The sequence below is a fragment of the Phyllobates terribilis genome, unplaced genomic scaffold, assembly GCF_046119375.1.
Source record: "Phyllobates terribilis strain yellow unplaced genomic scaffold, ASM4611937v1 Scaffold_3__8_contigs__length_932513732, whole genome shotgun sequence".
NCBI classification, from domain to species: domain Eukaryota; kingdom Metazoa; phylum Chordata; class Amphibia; order Anura; family Dendrobatidae; genus Phyllobates; species Phyllobates terribilis.
In genome coordinates this window covers 347,716,131-347,735,141 of record NW_027362763.1, presented here as the reverse complement: position 1 = coordinate 347,735,141, position 19,011 = coordinate 347,716,131, and the positions used below count along the sequence as shown (strand labels likewise).

The following is a 19,011-nucleotide window of genomic DNA, read 5'->3' as shown; positions in this document are numbered from 1 at the left end:
GCCATGGACCCAAAATCTCTATGTTTTGTTCCATGAGCCATTTAGTTATCACCTTTGCTTTATGGCAAGGTGCTCCATCATGCTGGAAAAGGCATTGTTGGGCGCCAAATTGCTCTTGGACGGTTGGGAGAAGTTGCTCTTGGAGGACATTCTGGTACCATTCTTTATTCATGGCTGTGTTTTTAGGCAAGACTGTGAGTGAGACGATTCCCTTGGCTGAGAAGCAACCCCACACATGAATGGTTTCAGGATGCTTTACAGTTGGCATGAGACAAGACTGGTGGTAGCGCTCACCTCTTCTTCTCCGAATAAGCTGTTTTCCAGATGTCCCAAACAATCGAAAAGGGGATTCATCAGAGAAAATGACTTTGCCCCAGTCCTCAGCAGTCCACTCCCTGTACCTTTTGCAGAGTATCAGTCGGTCCCTGATGTTTTTTCTGGAGAGAAGTGGCTTCTTTGCTGCCCTCCTTGAAACCAGCCCTTGCTCAAAGAGTCTCCGCCTCACAGTGCGTGCAGAAGCACTCACACCAGCCTGCTGCCATTCCTGAGCAAGCTCGGCACTGCTGGTAGTCCGATCCCGCAGCTGAAACAGTTTTAAGATACGGTCCTGGCGCTTGCTGGTCTTTCTTGGGCGCCCTGGAGCCTTTTTGACAACAGTGGAAGCTCTCTCCTTGAAGTTCTTGATGATGCAATAGATTGTTGACTGAGGTGCAATCTTTGTAGCTGCGATACTCTTCCCTGTTAGGCCATTTTTGTGCAGTGCAATGATGGCTGCACGTGTTTCTTTAGAGATAACCATGGTTAACTGAAGAGAAACAATGATACCAAGAACCAGCCTCCTTTTAAAGTGTCCAGTGATGTCATTCTTACTTAATCATGACTGTTTGATCGCCAGCCCTGTCCTCATCAACACCCACACCTGTGTTAATGGATCAATCACTAAAACGATGTTAGCTGCTCCTTTTATGGCAGGACTGCAATGATGTTGAAATGTGTTTTGGGGGCTAAAGTTCATTTTCTGGGCAAATATTGACTTTGCAAGTACAGTAATTGCTGTGAAGCTGATCACTCTTTGACATTCAGGAGTATATGCAAATTGCCATTGCAAAAAATGAAGCAGTAAACTTTGGAAAAATTACTATTTGTCTCATTCTCAATACTTTTGGCCATGACTGTAGGCTAGAGAAACAGAAGTGTTGTTTTGCACTTCCACGGTTCAAACCTCTGTATTATCCATTTTGGGCCATTTGTATCTAAAAAAAAAACTGTTTGAGTGTGTCGCTCACTGTTCAGCCGCAAATATCTCTATTTAAAAAAGTGTGGTATACCCAAGTAAACAATAACTGTGGTTTTGCCATCCCACGGTAAAAAATCTCTATTATTCAGCTTTTGGTAGTTTTTTCCGTAAAGAAAAACAGTAGTGTCTCCTGACTGTTGTGACACAAAAATATATCTGTTGAAAATAGTCTTGTGTAGGCCCGACATCCCAGTGTGGTTTCGCAGTTCCACGGGTCAAATCGCTGTACTATCCAGTTTTGGGCCTTTGGTATCTAAAAAAAAAGCAGTTTGAGTGTGTCGCTCACTGTTCAGCCGCAAATATCTCTATTTAAAAAAGTGTGGTATACCCCAGTAAACAATAACTGTGGTTTTCCTCTTCCACGGTTCTAATCTACTCTTTATTACCCTTTTTCCATTGATAGTGCAAGTGTAAGCTATTTTACTTCATTTACAATGGGCAAGGAGCGTGGCAAGGGACGTGGAAGTGGACGTTCTGGTGATGGTTCGTGCAGAGGACGGGGCCGTGGCCAAGGTGAAAATGTGCCACAATCAACAGCCACATCTTCTCGCTCCCACTTTTTGACCGAATTACTAGGGAAGCACAGAACAACACCAGTATTGAGAACTGATCAGTGTGAACAGGTTATTAATTGGATAGCAGATAATACTTCCAGTTACCTGGGCACCACCACCTCCGGTCTGTCTTCCACATGGTCAACTCTTAGTAGCCGTGAGTCTCGACTGCATACTCCTCACCCTGATGCTCCTTCCTCCCACCATGCCGAGTGTCGTCAGACAGCAAGTGATCCCACACTTGGACACTCTGAAGAGCTGTTCACTGGTCCATTTCCATATTTGGGCACCTCGCCTGATACGCTTGAAGTGGTGGAAGAGGAGATCCCATGTTGCGATGCCCAAATATTTGAACAGCCACGGCCACAGGAAGTCGACGTTGGCAATCTGTCACAAAAGGTGGACGATGACGAGACACAATTGCCAGGAAGTGAGGAGGAGGATCGTGGTGCGCAAGTGCAAGAGGAGGAGGTGGTGGATGATCTAGTAACTGACCCAACGTGGAAGGAGGACATGCAGAGTGAGGCCAGCAGCACACAGGGGGAGGGAGGCAGAGTACCCCAACAGGCAGGAAGAATCAGTGTGGTGGCCGCAGACAGAAGGCAGGCAACCGTTCCCCGTAACACCAACACGAGGGACGTTGCCAGTACAAGCGGTAGGTCTTCCAGAGTCTGGAATTTTTTTAAAGACTCTGCTGATAACCCCAAAAAGGCCATATGTTCCACCTGCCATGCCAGCATCAGCAGGGGTGACAAAACTACCAGCCTGACCACCACCAGCATGATCAGGCACATGGCAGCAAAGCACCCGACTTTGTGGGGCGAAACCCAGGGTCCACGACCAGTGTCAGCTGGTGTCACCACTGCTTCTTCCACTGTTGTTCGTGCAATAGAACCCCCTGTTGTGTGTGCAAGGCAATCCCCTGTCCATACTGCATGTAAAGATGCCCCCTCCTCTCAGTCTTCACTTGTTATGGCAGTTTCTCAAGAAACAGCATCAACGTCCACGTCCACATCCCACCGCAGCGTTCAATTGTCCATATCCCAGACCTTTGAACGAAAGCGGAAATTCGCAGCTACTACCCCACAGGCCACAGTCCTAAATTCGCACATTTCACGACTGCTTGCATTGGAAATGCTGCCTTTTAGGCTGGTGGAGACAGAATCCTTCCGCAATCTTATGGCGGTGGCCGTCCCTCGGTACTCGGTCCCCAGCCGACACTATTTTGCCCGGTGTGCCATCCCCGCACTACACAAGCACGTGTCCCAAAGCATCTGCCGTGCCCTCAACAACGCAGTTACTGGGAGAGTCCACCTGACAACGGACACGTGGACAAGTGCTTGTGGCCAGGGACGGTACATCTCTCTGACTGCACACTGGGTAAGCATAGTGGAAGCCGGGACCTAGTCAGACCTTGGGATGGAACACATCCTCCCCACACCGAGGATTGCGGGCCCTATGTCAGTCAGAGTTGCCCCCACAGTGTACAGCTCCTGCGCATCCTCCTCCTCCTCATGTTCAGCCTCCATCTCAGATATCACCACATCAGTTACAAGCTGGAAGCATTGCAGTACTGCCTCCGCCAAGCTTAGGTGATAAACCTCACACTGCTTGTGAGTTGTGGACAGCTGTGAAAGAGCAGGCAGATCTGTGGCTGAGACCGCTGAACCTACATCCCGGCATGGTCGTGTGTGACAATGGCCGTAACCTGGTGGCGGCTCTGAGGCGAGGTGAGATCACACACGTACCATGCCTGGCTCATGTGCTTAACCTCGTGGTTCAGCGGTTTCTTAAATCGTACCCAGAGTTGCCAGATCTGCTCGTGAAAGTACGCCACCTGTCAGCTCATTTTCGCAAGTCGGCTACAGCTTCCGCCGCCCTTGCATTGTTGCAGCAGCGTTTGCAGCTTCCGGCACACCGACTGGTGTGTGATCTCCCCACACGTTGGAACTCTACCCTCCACATATTGCAAAGGATTTGTGAGCAGTAGAGAGCAGTTGTGGAGTACCAGCTGCAACAAGGCCGTCGATATTCAGGTCAGACTCCACACATAAGACCTCAGGAGTGGACCTGGATGTCTGACATATGTACCATCGTGACAAACTTTGAGGAGGCCACCAAGATGGTGAGTGGCGATGACGCCATCATTAGTGTCAGCATCCCACTTGTCTGTCTTTTGCAACGCTCTCTGCAGAAAATTAAAGAGAAGGCATTGCAGCCAGAGTATGATGAGATGGATCAAGAAGCCGTAGCGGGCGATTACACACAGCCCAGCCTCATCTCATCCCAACGTGCATTGGGGGACAATGAGGGAGAGGTGGAGGAGGAGGAGGAGGAGGAAGAACAGGAGCTGCTATCATGCATTGTAGACGGTAGTACCTGTGCAAGTGTCATACCGTTGGTTCAGCGTGGGTGGCCTGAGGACAGGGGGGAGGAGGAAGAGGAGGAGGAGAGCATGGTCAGTCGTCATCTTGGAGAGGACACGGAAATCTTGCCCGTTACCAGTCTGGCACGCATGGCTGACTTTGTTACGCTGCCTTAACCGTGACCCTCGCGTTGTCAAAATGTTGGGTGACAGTCATTACTGGTTGGTGACACTTGTAGACCCCCGCTACAAGGAGAACTTTCACTCTCTTATTCCTGAGGTGGAGAGGTCTACAAAAATGGGGCAATACCAGAAGGCCCTTGCTGCAGAACTCTTAAAAAAATTCCCATCTGAACACGCTAGCCGCAGAGGTCACAGTTCGTTGCCCAACCAAGGTGTACAGGCGAGAGAGATGCTACTCCGATCCAGCAGAGGCAGGGGAACACTGTCAACGTTCTGGGACAGTTTTCTGAGACCCGCCCAGCTTACAGGCCCTGAGGCGCGTGGTACTCTCACAAGGAGTGGAAAGTTTCAAAAGATGGTGAGGGAGTACCTTGCTGATCGTACCAGCATCCTCCGTGATTCCTCTGTGCCTTTTAATTATTGGGTATCCAAGCTGGACACTTGGAATGAACTCGCTCTGTACGCCTTGGAGGTCCTGGCCTGCCCTGCCGCTAGCGTGTTATCGGAGCGTGTTTTTAGTGCCGCTGGGGGAATTATAACTGATAAGCGCACTCGCCTGTAAACTGACAATGCTGACAAGCTGACCCTTATCAAAATGAACAAGGGCTGGACTGGGCCAGACTTCTCATCACCACCAAATGACAGCAGAGTAACATAAAGTCAAATCCACTGTGTTATTTCGGGAGGTGTATTCACATGCACCACTTCACACCTACACATGGGTATACGCTTCCTCGTTTCGGCTGTTTAATCTTCTTCTCCTTATCCTCAGCCTCCACCACCACTATACCACCAGGGTGCCAGCATTGCAAGTTCCTCCGTCCTTATTTTTGGCAGCTTTTGCTTGCAAGGCATAAGCAAATACTATGGGACACCCACTCCCCAATAATGGGACTTATGTTTGTAATATGCTGTACTGCATGGCTCTTGTAAGGGGCATTGCAAGTTGCTCCGTCCAAATTTTTGGCAGCTTTTGCTGGGAAAGCATAAGCAAATACTATGGGACACCCACTCCCCAATAATGGGACTTATGTTTGTAATATGCTGTACTGCATGGCTCTTGTAAGGGGCATTGCAAGTTGCTCCGTCCTAATTTTTGGCAGCTTTTGCTGGGAAAGCATAAGCAAATACTATGGGACACTCACTCCCCAATAATGGGACTTATGTTTGTAATATGCTGTACTGCATGGCTCTTGTAAGGGGCATTGCAAGTTGCTCCGTCCTAATTTTTGGCAGCTTTTGCTGGAAAAGCATAAGCAAATACTATGGGACACCCACTCCCCAATAATGGGACTTATGTTTGTAATATGCTGTACTGCATGGCTCTTGTAAGGGGCACTGCAAATTGCTCCGTCCTAATTTTTGGCAGCTTTTGCTTGGGAAGCATAAGCAAATACTATGGGACACCCACTCCCCAATAATGGGACTTGTGTTTGTAATATGCTGTACTGCATGGCTCTTGTAACGGGCATTGCAAGTTGCTCTGTCCTAATTTTTGGCAGCTTTTGCTGGGAAAGCATAAGCAAATACTATGGGACACCCACTCCCCAATAATGGGACTTATGTTTGTAATATGCTGTACTGCATGGCTCTTGTAAGGGGCATTGCATGTTGCTCCGTCCTAATTTTTGGCAGCTTTTGCTTGGAAAGCATACGCAATTACCATGGGATACCCACTCCCCAATAATGGGACTTATGTTTGTAATATGCTGTACTGCATGTGACGCGCCCCCTGGGCCGTGTGTACACGTGTGTGGGATACCCAGTGCCGGGTCTCTGGGGTCTGTAGTCTCCGTGGCGGTGACCCGGTCCCGTGGCTCAGGCTGGTCAAACCAGTGGCAGTCTTTCTTAGGTTTTGAGGTTAATTGTCCGACTGCGCCACCCGTGGATTGCGGTCAGGGAGTACCACCGCTGCGAGGCAGACCGCTGAGGCTGGTGTTGTGTGCGCAGCATAGAAAGGGATAACTCCCCTCGGGAGGAGTATAGCCTCAGGGCAGTGAGTGTGGATGATGGGGGTGATGGTGCACGAGCGCAGCAGGAATGACTCAGAGTCTTTGCAGTGCAGTTCAGGGTCTTTACTGATGATTATAAGGTAGACCCTCCCGGGAGTACTGGCTAGCATAAGAGGCCTGGTCAGTCTGTGAGCAAGCAGGAGTTCCCCTGGCCAGGTGGAGTTGTAGGCCTCCCCGTCTGTCTGCACTCTTCCTGGCTACCTTGCTGTAAGTGGGTAGAAGTAGCCCACGTCCCTGAGTGTACCATGTAGGGCTCACCCGTATGGCTGGTGACTTGGGGCCTTCTGTTAGCCTCCGCTCCACGACGGCAGTGCTGGTCCCTTGCTTGTGACTGAGCCTCCGGGCTTCTATGGCCAGAGGACCTGAAATCCCCTGCCAGCTGGTTCCTGCTGCTGGATATATAAGTCCTCACAGCTTCGGACTCCTGTGTCCGGTTCTTATTGTCTTCTGCCAGGGCGAGCTCTGCTCAGCTTCCAGCCCCTGGTCTTTAGCTCCTAGCTCCTACAGAGCTCCTTGCTGTTACTTTCCCTTGCTCTCACTCTGACTCTGACTGTTCTCTGACTCACTCAACCCCACCCCAGATCCAGTTTATAAGGGCAGAATTCTCCCCTCCCAGGACTGGGGCAGGAGGATGTTGCATGTTTAAGGGATCCTGACCAGGAAACCTCCCACTTGCTCTCCGACGTAATCTCTATTACTGTGGTGACCAGACCCCTGGGGTGCCACACATGGCTCTTGTAAGGGGCCTTGCAGTACCTCATAATTTTTGGAAAGCATTCCATTCACTGCTTAGGCCAACAGTGCACAGGAGACCCAGTTGCTATAAATGGAAAAAAAGGTTTAGTTAACGCCCTCTGACCTCCATGTCATTTCCAAGGGGCATTGGAGTGCCTCAAAATTTTTGGTAGGCATTGCACTCACTGTATGCCCTATAACTGTGTAGCCGAACCGCTCCTTTTGTTACAGAAACATATCCTACAAGACATATCTGGTTGACTGGCCTGATATTGATGTGAATGGTCCCTGTTCCTCCTGCTCTTTCTCCTTTGCCACTACCTCATCCATCATTTCTCACCTGAAGCTTTGTTTTAACGGGAGTCATAGAACTTGGATAGTAGCAGGAAAACATCCAGCAATCCTCGGAGGAGGTAGGATATGCGCCAAAACGCTGACCTCCTCAGGCCTAGCCGCTACTACATACATGCGCTTGCATTACAACAAAACAAAGCAGATGCTAACTTCTATTATCCTCATCATGCTCCTCACCTTGGCACTCTCAACTCCCCTGATGGAGAAGCCAGGGCCCACCGGAGGAGTCTGATAGTCCGGTGGGCTCGGCCAATGCTGCCCTAAAGCAGGCCAGGCTAAGAAAAGTGTGGGAAAGGTTGCCGGTACAAATAGGGGTGGCTGGGGACCGAGTATGGACACCCGGCCTCCCCCTGAAGGCTGGGGAGCAAGCGGGGACACCCGGCCACCAGGCGGCTGGGGACTGAGTATGGATACCAGGCCGCCGACACAGCCATGGCGTGGTGGCCAGATTCCGCCTCCACATGCCTAAAAGGCCCAGTTTAAAGTGCAAGCAAGCAAGCAGTATGGTATTGCAGCCTGGGGGTGGGTGGGTGGCAGGCTGCATACTTGCGCTTGCATTGCAAGGAATGGGAGAGGTACAATTGAACACTGCCCTGGGACAAGGACTTGAATGGGGATAGTTGCAAGTCTGCAACGACAGGTGCAAGGTGGGAGGCATCTTCGCATGTACCATGAACAGGGGTTTGGCATGCACACACTACAGCGGAATAGGCTCTCCTTCCCACTAAATGCACTGGGGAGGGCACAGGTAATGTTTTGGTATACACGCTTAATCTTATGTATAAGGCACACCAGGACAAATAGGGGCGGCTGGGGACTGAGTATGGATATTTCGCTGCCGAAGCAGCCATGAGGTAGTGGCCAGCTTCGGCCTCCTCTAAACTAAAATGCCCCATTTCAAGTGCAAGCTAGCAGTATGAATTGCAGTGTGGGGGTGTGTGGGTGGCAGGCTGCACACTTACACTTGCATTAAAAGAAAACATAGCAGATGCTAACTTCTGTCATCATCATCATGCTCCTCACCTTGGCACTCTCAACTCCACCGATGGAGAAGTCAGGGCCCACCGGAGGAGTCTGGTTCTCTGGTGGGCTCGTCCAATGCTGCCTAAAGCAGGCCGGGCTAAGAAAAGTGTGTGGGGGGATGTTCCAAGGAGAAATGGGGGCGGCTGGGGACCGTTTATGGACACCCGACTGCCCCAGGCGGCTGGGGACCATGTGGACACTCGGCCGCGGGGCAGCTGGGGACTTAGTATGGACACCCGGCCGCCGGGCGGCTGGGGACTGAGTATGGATTCCAGGCCGCCAACACAGCCATGACGTGGTGGCCAGATTCCGCCTCCACATGCCTAAAAGGCCCAATTTCAAGTTCAAGCAAGCAAGCAGTATGGTATTGCAGCCTGGGGGTGGGTGGGTGGCAGGCTGCATACTTGTGATTGTATTGCAAGGAATGGGGGAGGTACAATTGAACACTGCCCTGGGACTAGAACTTGCATGGGGATAGTTGCAAGTCTGCATCTTCTGATGCGGCAAGGATCACTTATGATGGGCACACTTTTAGACAGTGACCTGGGAGTCAGAGATGCTTCCAGGGGTCTTCCCCATGCTGTTCCCATGTCTTTTCAGCACTTTATGCATGTGTCACACAGCACATGGCCAGATAAGGTTGTAAAATGTTAAAATTATATTTCCCGGTGAATGCATTTGTCATAGTTGAAAGCAATGCAAAAGTGCAAAAACGCATAAAAAATGCTACTTGTGAACATAGCCGAAGGTGTGGAGGAGTATTTTGGTTTTTGGTCATTTATTTTAACTTATACACAAGTCTTTTCCCTGGAAACGATGTTCCTTAACATATTTCACAGGAAAAAAGTTTCACTTTCGTTTTATTGTGAGCCTGTAAAAGTGGCTTAATACCTCTGACCACGTTGTTGACAGCAGTGACCTGGGGGTCAGAAATGCTTCCTGGGGCGATCCCCATGCTGTCCCCATGTCATTTGAGCACTGTCACTATCGTTTTGGGCACTTCTTAGGCTTTTAAAAGACTGCCGGGGGTGCCACCGCAAAAATGCTCGAGTCTCCCATAGACTAACATTGGGCTCATTGCTCGGGTCGAGCACCCGAGTATCACGGGGAGCTCGGCCCGAGCTTCGAGCACCCGAGCATTTTAGTGCTCGCTCAACACTAGTAAGTACAATACATCAGCAATATGGGAAAGTAATGGAAGTGAATAGTTCATTCAAGTTTTGTACTTGCACAGAGATGCAGATATTTTTTATTTAATGGGTAACTGGATAAACAATGTATGTAGATGAATAAGTTTTTATTATTCCATCTACCTCTAATGTTATATCATTAGTTAACCCCTTCCTGACATGAAATACATCAGCAATATCTGATAGTAATGGAAGTTAGTAGCACATGTCATACACATGCACAGTTAGACACAGTTGTAGCATCTTTTGACTTAACACACAATGAATTAACTACAACATGATAGAAAAATCAGTAACCTACAACTTCACTCAGCAATGGCCACTGAATTGTCTACTTGGGTGTTTAGTTACTGGTTTCTGTATCAAGATCCCGAGCTGCAGCGTGGTATTTATATCACAATAGTAAATGCTCTATCTTTTGTTGTATTTGTGCATGAATAGACAGGACTTAAGGCCCCGTCACACTAAGCGATGCAGCAGCGATCCCGACAACGATACGACCTGTCAGGGATCGTTGCTGCATCGCTAAAACATCGCTGGTGAGCTGTCAAGCAGGCAGGCTCACCAGCGATCAGGGGAGCAGCGACAGCGTGGAAAGGATCTTTCCACGATGTCCTGCTCCCGGTTACCAGCCTGCTGAAGCAGGAGCAGGCTCGTAACCATGATAAACAGCGGGTTACTAAGTGCGCGTGTGACCCTAGTAACCCGCTGTTTACCATGGATACCACTCTGCTACTGTGCGCGGGAGGTTACCGTTCACCTTAGCAGAGTCGTATCCATGATAAACATCGGGTTACTAGGGGCACACGCGCACTTAGTAACCCGATGTTTATCATGGATACGACTCTGCTAAGGTGAACGGTAACCTCCCGCGCACCGTAGCAGAGTGGTATCCATGGTAAACAGCGGGTTACTAAGTGCGCGCGTGCCCCTAATAACCCGATGTTTACCATGGATACCAGCCTGATTGTTGGAACCGCTGGTCACACACAGCAATGTGTGCTGGCCAGCGGGAGGCCAATGACCAAAAAATGGCCCAGGACACTTTGCAGCCATCAGCGACCTCACAGCAGGGGCCTGATCGCTGCAAAGTGTCACACATAGCGACATCGCTGGTGAGGTCGCTGTTGCGTCACCAAAACCGTGACACAGCAGCGATCTCGCTAGCGATCTCGCTATGTGAGACGGGGGCTTTACCATACAGTGATAAACCTAAACCCAGCCTTACAGAGTAATGGAGTGAGAGCTTATTATAAGACTGCGCTGGCAAATTCACCAACTTGTCACTTCCTTCAGGCTTTCAGTAGATTTATCTGTAGTCTCCCCATAACAAAATGCCGGTGTCAGAATACCTTGTAATATTTCATCTAGGAGCTCGATGAGTTAATGTTTCCATGCTTCTATTTTTCAATAGCTGATTAGACAATGTATGTAGGATAATATATTTTAATTTTCACATTTATTTCTAGTTTTATATCTTCAATTAACTGAGCATTTTATATTAATTAGGAGATGGAATTCACTGTGATGATATTGATGAATGTCAGACCGGCTATATCTGCTCCCCTAATGCAACCTGCACTAACACAATGGGAAATTACATCTGTACTTGTAAGGATGGATTCACAGGTAAGTCCTGATTTTCCCGTTGGAGCGATTGATTCTTACTAATAAATTTCGTTAGCCGCATTGAATACTGTAGTTCATGATGCAGCTCAATAACATGGGATACCACCAGAACTGTACACAACTTCGCGATATACCTGAGGCTAATCACTAATATTGAGAATTTTCCGGTATCATATAGGGTCAGTATGCAGACTGCTGCTTTTCATGTCAGTTTCCCTAAACCATGGTTGCTGCTATTGGGAGCATTTATGTCTTGTCTGTGAATATATCCTGTCCAGTTCTGCATATTCAAAACTGACAGCAGGAAATATTAATGAGTAAGAAAAAGCAAACAATAATATTACATTCTATATTATATTATTGTTTGTTTTAATGACTACATCAAGTCCCCTGCTGTACAGCAAAATAATGTAGCTAACATTCTAGTCACATCTGACAGTGTTATCTGTGACGCAAATATAATCTCAAGGTCTGGCCCCAATTCATTAAGGCTGGAGTTTTGTGTGCCAATCTTGATGAGGGGCATGCTGGAATAAGATGCGCCTAGTTCAATAAAAGGCAGACACCACTTGGTGAATTTTGTGCAATTAATCAGCCTTTTTGCTCCTCACAAGAAATGTTACTGATTAGTTCTAACAGAAAAATAGATTTTACAAATAAGAAAAAAAATATTGCAATCAGTGCTGGAGATCGTGTCCTCACTTGTCATAAGTGACTATACTGAGTTTTTGCATTTCTTGTGAAATAATTTTTGTGAACGGATGAAAAAATAATAAAAAAAAATACAAAAGAAAATTCCTTAGAGTACAGAAATTCAACGGTACTGTCTACTTACAATGTGTGCATGTCACACCTATGCGCACGTTCAGGATTTGATTGCAGACATTTCTGCAGCGTTTCTGCATCTCTTGGCAGGAAAAACGCTGCAGAAAAAACTTGCGTTTTGCCACAATTTTGATGCATTTTCATGCGTTTTTTAATGCATTTTTTAGATGTGTTTTGTAATTCAATGAATGCTTTTTGGAGCTAAATAAAGATATTTGAAAAAAGAAACCTGGTACATTGCTTTAACTCTTGGATTACCATCAGACCTGGGGTGAGTATATTGGTTAATTTAAGTGATTAAAGAATGTATCTGTTGTATTTAAAATAAAGTGTTTACTCTGTATGTATGTGTGTTTATTTAACTCTTTACTTCACTTTAATTAACTTTTAGTAATGAAAGCCTCTGATTGACACATTGTTATCACCAAAAGTGCTAGGTGTCAGCTAATCCCAAACACCCAATCTCATTAGCATTTCCATTCATGTAATTTCTGGGGCAGCTGAGAGCTGCTATTTTTGCCTAGGAACGCAATCATGTTTCCTGGCTATGAATAGTAGCTCACAACCGTTTCATTAGCCGCTATGCACCTCCCATCAGCAACAAACAGCGCTTCCAAAACGCTGAATTTTTGTTGTCAATAATTATGGATCCACCGTATATAATGACACGTTAATTAGTCAAATCTGCAGCGGAGACTGGCGTGTCCGCTACAGAAATTGACATGCTGTGGGTGAATTTGGGTACGTGCCCGAGATCAGGAGCCGCTGCAGGTTTGAAGCTCCGTGTTTATGCAGCATCAAACCCACAGCATCCAGATGTTACAGCAAAGTGGATGGGATTTCTAGAAATCCCATGTTTACTATGCATGCATCTGAAGCTGCGGCTTGCCCGTGGACATTGACATGCAGCGCGTCTTTCAGGACCGCAGCATGTCAAATTCTCTTGCGGAGTCGCTAGTCTCCGCAACAGAAATTTGACCACTAGAATGTATTGAATACAGTAAATACGCGTGGTTCAGTAAACGCATGTGCATTTACCTGTATCAATAGAATGCAATGTTTTGAACGCAGCAAAAATATGCTGCATTCAAAGTACTGCTATGTCCAGATAGTGGGCACATACCCTAAAAAAATAATAAAAAAAATGGCGTGGGCTCCAGCGTCATTTTTTTAACCAGCAAAGGGAAAGCCGACCGCTGGGAGCTGATATTAGTAGCAGGGAAGGGGCCATTAGCCAAAAATATTCTCTGGCTAGCTGTTTGCTTAGCCTTTACTGGATAGATACCAGGGGGACCCCAGAAAAAATTGACGTAGGGTCCCCCTATAAAATCTTTCCAGAAAAGGCTAAACAGACACCAGGGGGCTGATATTAATAGCCAGGGAAGGGGCCCCTCCGCGACTAATAATATCACCCCTCAGCAGTCCCAGAAATAGCGCATCCTTAAGCTGTGCTAAATGTGGCGCTTAGCCTCTGCTCTTCCCACTGCTGTGTAGAGGTGGAGAGTGGGGTAATGGGGTTGGGGTTCACGTCAGCCTTGTATTGGCGGCTGACATGAAGCCCTGGTTAGTAATGGAGGGCATCTATAAGATATATAGTAACGGGTTTTGTCACTTTTCTAATAAAGACACCGCCAGAATAAAGTTTTTATTGAAATAAAATGACACACAGTTTTAATAATTTTTTTATTGTTCTCTTAATCCCCGAATCCCTCGTCTCATAAAAAAAAATAAAAATAAAAACAACCATGTCGCTCACCTGTCCGCTGTCCTGACGTAATCCAGATTGTCCCACGGCGATCCGGTCATTTCTACAGCAGTCACATCAATCACTGATGTGACTGCTGTAGAAGAAAGCACTGTACACTGACAGGAGTGTAAAATCACTCCTATCTGTGTATATTGCTTTGTGGCAGGCTGAGGTCACGTGAGTTTATCAGCTAAAGATCAGCTTATCAGCCACGGTAACTTCATACTGTATCAGTACTCCATGGGAACATTCGTCCTTCTCACCTCCCCGCTCCCCGTGCTGTGTCCTCCTGCGCTCCTCTTCCTGCTGCTTCCCAGGCACTGTGCTTAGGGCGCACGCGCGCTCCCTCTCTCTTAAAGGGGCCGTGCGCGCCGTCCTAAGGAGTCCCCGGCCAATAGCCGAGGGTCCTCCCATATATAAGGCACCTCCTCCAAAATGGAGGTGCCCGAGCAAAAGTTGTTGCACAGTGTTTCAGACCTTTGCTTCAGCCCTCAGGTCCCGCTGCTAGCCTGACTACCAGTCTTGCCCGCCAGCCTGTTACCTGCCTGTTACCTGCCGTGCCTGCCAGCCCGCTCACCTGGGAGCACTTGCCGTGACCACCTAGAGACTCCTGCCGTCACTTGCCGTGACCACCTATAGACTCCTGCCGTCACTTGCCTTGACCACCTGTCAACTATCTAGAGACTTCTGCCAACCTGTTGTGTCCATCCGCTATACCGGTCAGTCCCAGTCTGCTGACCCGTGGGAGCCACCTGCTCTCTTACAAGGTCGTCCCCAGAGTAGCACCTGGTCCCTCTGCTCGGTCCCTCCCTGGTCATGGAGTCGTTAGCCGCCGTACGACCAGGGTCGGTCTGAGTTGATACTTAGTCACGCTCCTCTGGGTCCCTCCTTGCACTGCGGCACAGAGGTTCCACCACCCGGATCCGTAACAGAATGTAAGAGGTCTCACCTCTGTCCACCAACGTTCACCATCCAACCTGACGGAACTGGAGAGGATCTGCAAGGAAGAATTGCAGAGGATTCCCAAATCCAGTTGTTAAAAACTTGATGAATCATTCCAAAGAAGACTCATGGCTGTATTAGCTCAAAGGGGTGCTTCTACTCAATACTGAGCAAAGAGTCTGAATATTTTATGACCATGTGATATTTCAGTTTTTATTTTTTAATAAATTTGCAAAAATTTCTACATTTTTGTGTTTTTTTCAGTCAAGATGGGGTGCAGAGTGGACTTTAATGAGAAAAAAAAGAACTTTTTAGAATTTACCAATTGGCTGCAATGAAACAAAGAGTGAAAAATTTAAAGGGGTCTGAATACTTTCGGTACCCACTGTATATCTGAAGTGACCGCGGGCAAGGCCGCGCATTGGTATCTATGATCTGGCCCAGCAAGATCCCCACACACAGACTCTATCTTGATAACCGTATCTTTACTCGTAAACATTTTTAACATAGCAAAGAAAAACAATAAATGACAACCGTAAATATGCACAGTAATAACGTGTACTGATAAGCTGACCCTCACTGTCCCTACTCACACGTTACCAGTCCTTTACTCCAGAAGGATGTGTCCCCCGTCGCAGGCCTGTCTGTCTTTGCAGGAGGGCGTCCCAGCCGGAAAAAAAAAACAGGAACAGCAGAATTCGCGGAAAGAAAGGAAGGGATACTTCGGCCTCTCGCCAGAGGACCCGCTTACAGTCTCTCTGATCCGGATAGAAGCTCTGGTGGGTCCCCTTATGTAGTCCACACTCCAGTAGCAGGGAGTGTAACAGCTGAATCCTTCAGCAGTGCAGAAGCTGGGGAAGGCTCCGAGGATATGGTGTCAAATAGAAGAAATCACGTTGAGAGTCTCTCCTGCGCCACACACGAGGGCCTGCACACCGTCCTGGCTCTTTTCACAGACCACAGCAGACTCTTTGCGCGCTTTTTTCCTGCTTCCCACTTTGGTCACGTGACTATCTAGGGCGGGACACAGGAGGCTCAGTCCTTTTCTCTGTCATCACACCCTGCGCAGGTGCAACCTCTGGCCACAAGGTGGCAACATCATCCTGTGTAATCACTTCTGTAACAGGCTCTATATCAATTATCACAGAACAGCCAGAGCCGGCCAGCTCACTACAGTTGAGGTGGATTCATAACTGGCTTAGTGATCGAACTCAAAGGGTGATTGTAAATGGCTTCACATCCAGCTGGATGAATGTCTCAAGTGGGGTACCACAGGGCTCCGTCCTGGGACCTGTATTGTTCAACATCTTTATCAATGATTTAGATGAAGGAATTGAGGGTAAACTGATTAAATTTGCTGATGACACAAAGCTAGGAGGGATAGCTAATACTAGAGAAGAGAGAGAGAGGATTCAAAAAGACCTAAATAAACTGGAGCAGTGGGCAGCAACCAACAGAATGGTTTTTAACAGGGAAAAATGCAAAGTACTACATCTGGGCAATAAAAATGAAAAAACCATATACAGAATGGGAGGAATAGAGCTAAGCAACAGTACATGTGAAAAAGACTTAGGTATACTAATAGATCATAGACTGAACATGAGTCAACAGTGTGATGCAGCAGCAAAAAAGGCAAATACAATTCTGGGATGTATTAACAGAAGCATACAGTCTAGATCACGTGAAGTCATTATTGGTCTTTACTCCTCTTTGGTCAGACCTCATCTGGAATACTGTGTACAGTTTTGGGCACCACATTTTAAAAAAGACATAGACAAACTGGAGCAAGTTCAGAGAAGAGCGACCAGAATGGTGACTGGTCTGCAAACCATGTCCTATGAGGAACGGTTGCAGGATTTGGGAATGTTTAGCTTGCAAAAAAGAAGACTGAGAGGAGACTTAATAGCTGTCTACAAATATGTCAAGGGCTGTCACATTGTAGAAGGATCATCTTTATTCTCATTTGCACAAGGAAAGACTAGAAGCAATGGGATGAAACTAAATGGGAGGAGACACAGATTAGATATTAGAAAAAACTTTTTGACAGTTAGGGTGATTAATGAGTGGAACAGGCTGCCACGAGAGGTGGTGAGTTCCCCTTCAATGGACGTCTTCAAACAGAGGCTGGACAGACATCTGTCTGAGATGATTTAGTGAATCCTGCTTTGAGCAGGGGGTTGGACCAGATGACCCAGGAGGTCCCTTCCAACTCTACCATTCTATGATTCTATGATTCTATGATATCCATGAAGCCTTAGGTTGCCTTTACAGCTAAAATTTTAGCTTCATGGATTATACACGAAAAAGCACATGAGATTTATCTGAAAAAGCCACCAAGTGGTCACAATACAATCACGGCAAAACTGCAGCAATTCATGGAGGAACTGAGAACATTTTTTGTTGCACTGTCCTTAGCCATGTGGCACAAAACCCTACATATTTGTGTACTCAGAGTGTTTACAGCAATCAGATATTTCTTTTAGGGCCCATGAACACAGTGGAGAATTGTGCACAGAGCTCCAACCTCCAAAGTGTATTACATGATGCTTTTGTTTTAGTGTCTAATAGGAAATAAAACCATTAACATGTCTGTATATGAAATGGAGGCTAATGTCGACACAGTTGGGGGATCATATATGCCTATGACAGTCCTATTATTGCTCCCAACAAAATGATTGAGGACTTAAGCCTTAATTTTTGACTGTCAGCACAAAATGCCTGATCCAACCAAGCACAGCTCCTTACAATGGACATGACCATAATATACACTGTACCTATAGAGTCCAAATCTGTTGCTGCATTTGCCAAAAACTATTCTTCATTGAATTATGTTAATGAGGTGCTCAGGGCACCCTTGGTGTGGCAGAAGAGTTCAGCACACCTTCCCACCTTATTGTTTTTCATCTGTCTCCATACCCATTTCCTTTATTAACAGGCTTTATAAAAGCTCAATGTGTTAATGTTTGATATTCTTATATGTCAGTAACTAATTAGATCATGTATGTGGATAAATATATTTTCATTATGCCATCTGCCTCTAATGTTGCAACATTTTATATTGATCAGGTAATGGGACTCACTGTGAGGATTATTATTATTTCAATTAAAGGACTTTATTCTGGGTGTTGTGCTTTTTTTTAACTTTGACTATGGGGATAGTAATGGGGGTGTCTTATAGACGCCTCTCCATTACTAACCTGGGCTTGATGTCAGCTGGCATTATAAGCTGACATCAACCCCAGTCCTATTACGCCACTGCCACCGCTACAGGGCAGTGGGAAGAGCGAGGCTAAGTGCCAGAGTTGGCGCATCCTATAGATGCGCCATTTCTGGGGCGGCTGACGGCTGGTGTTTCTAGCCTGGGAGGGGGGCAATATTCATGGCACCCTTCCTTGGCTATTAATATCAGCCCCCAGCTGTCTGCCTAGCCTTTGCTAGCTATTAAAATAGGGGGGACCCCACGTCATTTTTTTGGGGGTCCCCCATTTTAATAGCTAGTAAAGGCTAGGTATTCAGCTGGGGGCTGATATTAGTAGCCTGGGAATCTCCGTGCATATCACCCCCTTCCCAGGCTTCAAACATCTGCCCCAGCCGTCTGCTCAACCTCTGCTAGAGACTAAAATTACGGGGAACCCCACGCCAATTTTTTTTTTTTTAATAAATCCTTTATTTTAACACTAAATGACAAGTACAGTAATCAACACTATCACTGTACTTATTATATATGTGACTGACATGTTTCTATCTATCTGATCTATGTGTGATGCTCTATTCTTTCTGTACTAAATTGTCGGGTACCGATGCTGAATTGCCAGCCCGCTTTTTTAAAGACACGGTGCATGAAAACGCTATTATTTTTTTAAATAAATCCTTTAACACTAAATGACAAGTACAGTAACCAACACTGTCACTGTACTTCTTATATATGTGACTGACATGTTTCTATCTATCTAAGCTATGTGTGATGCTCTATTCTTTCTGTTCTAAATTGTCGTGTACCGGTGTATGCCGCTGCTGAATTGCCGGCTTTTCATGTTTCACTGTGAGCACTGTTCCCATCGATTTGGGCAACCACTGTAATGCCACAACCACCATGGCTGTGGCATTATAATGAGTGGCAGACAATCCCTGCATGATGTGAAAAAATCTAGTTAA

The 19,011-nt window shown here is 46.9% G+C and overlaps 1 protein-coding gene across 5 annotated transcripts in view; it reads left to right on the top strand.

Moving 5' to 3' along the window:
- LOC141258108 (uncharacterized) overlaps nt 1–19,011 on the top strand; it is a 413,089-nt gene that overhangs the window by 260,643 nt on the left and 133,435 nt on the right. For all 5 annotated transcript variants that reach the window (XM_073673114.1, XM_073673115.1, XM_073673117.1 and 2 more), the window contains one exon: nt 11,223–11,342. In XM_073673114.1, the coding sequence (XP_073529215.1) occupies nt 11,223–11,342 (120 nt within the window). The remainder of the gene's footprint in view (nt 1–11,222; nt 11,343–19,011) is intronic.